We start from the raw sequence: 5,623 nt of genomic DNA, 5'->3' as shown, positions 1-5,623 counted from the left end.
TCAAAAGGTGAATGTAATTTCTAAAACCACATGGGTGATTCATATTCTAATCAAATCTCAAGTGGTGTATTTATAATTTATCCTATAATTAATAAGTGCCCTTATGATTTAATTTTCTGACTCTGCTATTGACTATTATGCATGTTGTACGTTTGATAAGTTTCACTTTAAATCTTGTTTCAAAACAATTTAAATCGTTCACTTTTTAAATTATATTAAGCAGAACATGTATAGAATTACAAAAAAAAAGTTAAAATTAATCAAATATCTTAAAAAAAAAAAAAAAAGGTCCGTTATGAAAAGGAGAGAGCCGTTAGTAAATGGTAAGATGTGGTGGACCATGCCAGCAAAGAAATTAAATCGATATTAGGTTGTAATGGGCGGCGAAACTTAAAATAAAAATAATTACAACCTCATCCATACGTATGCTTTATAAATCTGTTAAATGAATTATCAAATATTTTACTAAATTTATTATATAAATTACATATATATAGATCATATTCTTATAAAAAATTTAATATAATATTTAATAATTTATTTAAAATTTATAACATTTTTATTTATAAATTTTTGCCCCTCTCTCTCTCCCCTCTCCATAAATACCTACCCCTCTCTTCCTCACTTTCCACATCCTACACTCTCTCTCTCTCTCTCTCTCTCTCTCTACACACACAGGCTCTTTTGTTTTGAGGTTAGAATGGCAAAGGAAGTTGAGGAAACAGTAGTAACAGAGCAGGAGTTCTCAGCCAAGGACTACCACGACCCACCTCCAGCTCCGCTAGTGGACGCGGTGGAGCTGACAAAATGGTCCTTCTACAGAGCTATCATTGCAGAGTTCATAGCCACACTGCTCTTCCTCTACATCACCGTCCTCACCGTCATCGGCTACAAGAGCCAGACTGACCCCATCAAGAACGCTGACCAGTGTGGCGGTGTCGGCATCCTCGGCATCGCATGGGCCTTCGGCGGCATGATCTTCGTCCTTGTTTACTGCACCGCCGGTATTTCTGGTTAGTATAACCTAACTCTTACTAAAATATTTTAGTAGCCGCCTGTAACACACGTCCTTTCTAAAACCATTATTTACCTTTTTACTGATTTAAACCCTAATAATTATGCATGTTTTTTTTAGTTAAGATTGTCACTGACCCTTGTAAACAACAATTATTCTACTTGCACAAAAATATATGGCTGAATTTATGCGGGATTAATAAAAAATAAGATTCATCTCATGTAAAAGGGTTTTGTCTAATTTTGTAATCAATTTTTATGTTTCTAATTATTTAGTTTGGGAAAAAATTGAATTGTCAAATATTTTGATGTGAACTCAAAATAAGATGACTCATCCTACTTATGTTTTTTTTTTTTAAATTTGAATCATTTATAATCATATCATCTCGCCTAATTATATTATTTCGTCATTTATATTTATCGTTTATTTATTATTTTAAATTTTTTTAATATGTGTCTTAAGAATACATATTAATAGAAAAAATTTACAAAACAAAAATTATAGAATCATACAATTACACAATTACAATTATTGAATTAACTTTTTATTATAAATGATCTACTAAAAAAACTTCAAAAAATAAAATTATCAAAATAGGTCCAATAAGTAGCACGCACGCGATAAAGAATTGGGCAATCGAGTCTTTTGCAAGAAATACTAGTAGTAAGTTTACAAAATAAGAAAAGTATTTTATAAAAAACAATGATAAAGAGTTCTGATTTTGAAATTTTAAAAAAAAAAATTTAGTGATATGGTAAGAGAAAAAATATATATATAGACACACACATTACATCATATGTTCCACTCCTTATCACATCACTAGAGTTTTTTTTAGAGTTTCAAAATTAGATCTCTCAATTTTTATTCTTAAACTTATAATTATTCCTTCAACAAGGATAGAGACTCCCTTTTTAGAGGACTTCCATAACTCCCAAAGTGATCCACATCACTCATAATGTGAGCCCCACACATCATAAGTGGTATGGATCACTTTAAGAATTGTGAGGGTGTTCAAAAAATGGGGTCTTACTCATTTTCCTTACTCATTTTCCTTATTCCTTTTACAATATATGAAATAACAATGATTGAGACTTTTTTTTTTTTTGGAATCCCTGCAACTTTTTTTGAATCTCAACCATTAATAGTGTGAGTCCAAAGAGAATTGTGGAGTCAAAAAAGAATTGGAGTCCAAGCTTTTTTCTATATGAAAAGTTGGTAATCAGCGGATGTTTTTCTGACGTGCGCAGGAGGGCACATAAACCCAGCAGTAACGTTCGGGCTGTTCTTGGCACGTAAGGTGTCACTCATCCGAGCGTTGTTGTACATGGTAGCACAGTGCTCGGGTGCTATCTGCGGTGTAGGGTTGGTGAAGGCTTTCCAGAGAGCATACTACGACAGGTACGGTGGTGGGGCCAACGAGGTCGCACCAGGATACAACAAGGGGACCGCTTTGGGTGCAGAGATCATCGGGACCTTTGTTTTGGTATACACTGTGTTCTCAGCCACTGACCCTAAGAGGAGCGCACGAGACTCCCATGTTCCTGTAAGCACCTTATAATTATCATACTACTAGTTGGTTTAAATATGTAGGAACAAAAAAAGCCTCATAAAACTGTTTTGACAAATATTTTTTAAAATTTTTTTTAGGGCCTTCAGATTAAAAAGGAAAAATCAAATCTAAAAAAAAAAAATTAAAAAGGAAAAGTCGGAAAATGAATTTTCTGGGAAATTAGTTGTGTGGCAGAGAGTAAAATTTACATAGTGTGAAATCTATATGTAGAATAAATTTAAATTATAATATCATAATTTTGAAAATTTGCTAAGTAGTTAAGTCTGAATTTATAATATTATTAAATTAAAAAATATGTAAAAATTAAAAAAAAAAATTAAAAGTACCATGGCCCATTTTGACAACTTTGACTTTTTTAGTTTTTTTTTTTTTTTTTTTGACTTTTTTGAGTTTTATCGTCTCTCTATTTTTTTACATGTTTTTTTTTTTAAAAAAAATAAAAAAAAAAAAAAAAAAAAAAATTAACCTTTAACCTACTCTCCAAAACATCCCAACACAAACTAAAGTGTTTTGAGAAGATGATTAAAAGTTGACTTTTGATTTTGAATCAAGTTTTTTGGCTTTTTTAGAAAGTCATTTGGAAAGTTGATAAAAAACTATTTTTTAGCTTTTTTTAGTTAATATTTGTTTATACGCCACATCACATTCAAGTGATCAAAATACTCTTACTCAAAGGATTTTGCCATAGCCCACAAATGTAAATATGAAAGGTATAATTGTAATTTCACAAGTAACTTTTAACTACCTTTCCAAATAATTTTGATTCAAAAAAAGTCTACTTTTTATTTTTTTTGACAAGCTGCAAAACACATCTTTTATTTTTCTTTCCAAATGGCCCACTATGAAAAATATGGTTTTAACATTTGCCAAACTGAGGGCCACTATGAAAAATATGATTTTAACATTTGCCAAACTGATGAAATGCTCTAGCTCACCGAAAACAACATTTCACTAGCTCATTGACTATAATAATAATAATTTTAAAAAAAAAAAAAAAATCATTTCCTAAAGACCTATGTATGATTTTGGCTACTTTAGCTATTTTAAATTTTTTTTAAAATTTTTTTGACTTTTTCAAATCACATAATTTCTTTATTTTTCTATACGTTTTTTAAAAAAAAAAAAGTTAAAAAATTAACTTTTAACCTATTTTCTAAAACAATCCATATATATTGGTGAATCAATTTACTTGAATTTTTATTTGTTAGGTAGTTATATAGTGAGTTTCAATATTTTTAAAAAGAAATGCTATATATTATTAATATTTTTTGTCTCCATTTTATATCACATACTACATAGATACTTATAATTAGTTTACTTATTTGGGGATGATTAATAATAAAAACAAATCTTATCAAGTAATCCGGTAATATAAAAAGATTTTTTAAAAAAAAAAAAAAACAAATAATATGTAATAATCATTACATTATTTTTAAATATAACGGTCGTGACACACACGACTTTCATTACATAACTATACATAAAAAGTAAAACAAGATGGCAAAAGAAATTCAATGATAAATAACTTTTTTTTTTCTAATGCTCATCACATCACACTCCTATAAAAAAGATTGTAATTTTTTTTTTATTAATTAGAGAGAGGTGTATGTTTGTCTCGTACCCAAATTGTCCTAACAAAATAATGATAAAAAATGGATGATATATTAGATTTTTATTGTACTTGTGAATCTTTACAAAATGTACATATATAATTGCAACAATGTTAGGTGGCCTGAAAAATCATGACTCGAATGGTTCGAAATACCCAAAACGACGTATTCGAACCACAAAAATTCGAACTACCAAATATTTTCCATATAATTGAGCATATAAATAACTGAGTTGTAATGTTGATGATGAAGGTGTTGGCCCCACTCCCCATTGGATTCGCGGTATTCATGGTCCACCTAGCCACCATCCCAGTCACCGGTACCGGTATCAACCCAGCTAGAAGTTTCGGTGCTGCTGTCATTTACAACCAAAAAAAGGCCTGGGATGATCATGTACATCCCCTTATACACTTTCACTTTCTTTTTTCTTTTTTCTTTTTTCTTTTTTCTTTTTTTTCTTTGATAATTGGATTTGATTAATCATAAACATATACAAATGTGTGTGTATGTAAATTTGTTTTTTTTTTTTTTTTTTTTTTTTGGCAGTGGATATTCTGGGTCGGACCGTTCGTTGGGGCAGCCATTGCTGCATTCTACCACCAATTCATTCTGAGAGCAGCAGCTATTAAAGCTCTGGGATCCTTCAGAAGCAATGCCTGAGGAGTTTGAATAACAATGGAAGGACAAGGAAAGGTTCCTTTGAGCAAGACAAAAGTGATTTGATAATGAAGAGAAAAAAGGGTCTTGGAATTGTAGATAATATTTCCTTCTGGTGTCTTTTGTATTTCCTGTTTGTTTCAACTTTTTCTTCTATCTATCTCCTTTCTTGATTTTCTTGTCATCATCATCCAATTTTCTTTTTTCTTTTACCCCTTTTTATCTTTTACATTTTCTTAGAGTGTTGTGTATTCATGATGTTTCCCCTTAAATAAATAATCAATTAGTAAATGGGTTGTCTACCTTGGTTTCAAATCTCAATTTTTTGACCTAACTTGACTGAAGTTGGTCCGGTTACCATTGATCCTTTTGTAAGGCCTAAAAATATAAGATCAATCAAAACTGATCATCTGGTTGGTGAACAACGACTATATTTCTTAGTGTCCACATTATTTTCCCCCAAAATAAAAAAATAAAATAAAATAGAACTTCAATCAAAATTATTATGAAAAATGTACACATTTATTTGGTTAGAGAAAGGTTCTTTTCCACTGCAGATCTATCTAGAGCAGGCCCCCCCTCCTACTCTCTCACACACACAAACACAACAATTGATGTATGAGGGTCTTCTCTTCTCTAGATGATTCTTCCATGTTTTTATTTTAATGTGGATATCATTTTCAATTCAATAATTAATATATTTGTTTCTTATCCTCAATATATTAAATTAGTAGTACTAATCTATAGTTATTTATTAGAAGCCAAAGAAAC

The 5,623-nt window shown here is 30.3% G+C and overlaps 1 protein-coding gene across 1 annotated transcript; it reads left to right on the top strand.

Moving 5' to 3' along the window:
* The first annotated feature begins 595 nt into the window (after positions 1-595).
* LOC114318275 (aquaporin PIP2-5) lies at positions 596-5,036 on the top strand. Its single transcript, XM_028265119.2, is given in 5 exon segments — positions 596-1,013; positions 2,263-2,558; positions 4,448-4,588; positions 4,742-4,822; positions 4,824-5,036. Coding segments are annotated over 5 exon segments (876 nt in total). The 5' UTR covers positions 596-700; the 3' UTR covers positions 4,869-5,036.
* The last annotated feature ends 587 nt before the right edge of the window (positions 5,037-5,623 follow it).

Source organism: Camellia sinensis, chromosome 14, assembly GCF_055761805.1.
Source record: "Camellia sinensis isolate YWXY chromosome 14, ASM5576180v1, whole genome shotgun sequence".
NCBI lineage: Eukaryota > Viridiplantae > Streptophyta > Magnoliopsida > Ericales > Theaceae > Camellia > Camellia sinensis.
Note: the sequence above shows the minus strand (reverse complement) of the source record. Positions and strands in the feature narration are given on the sequence as shown.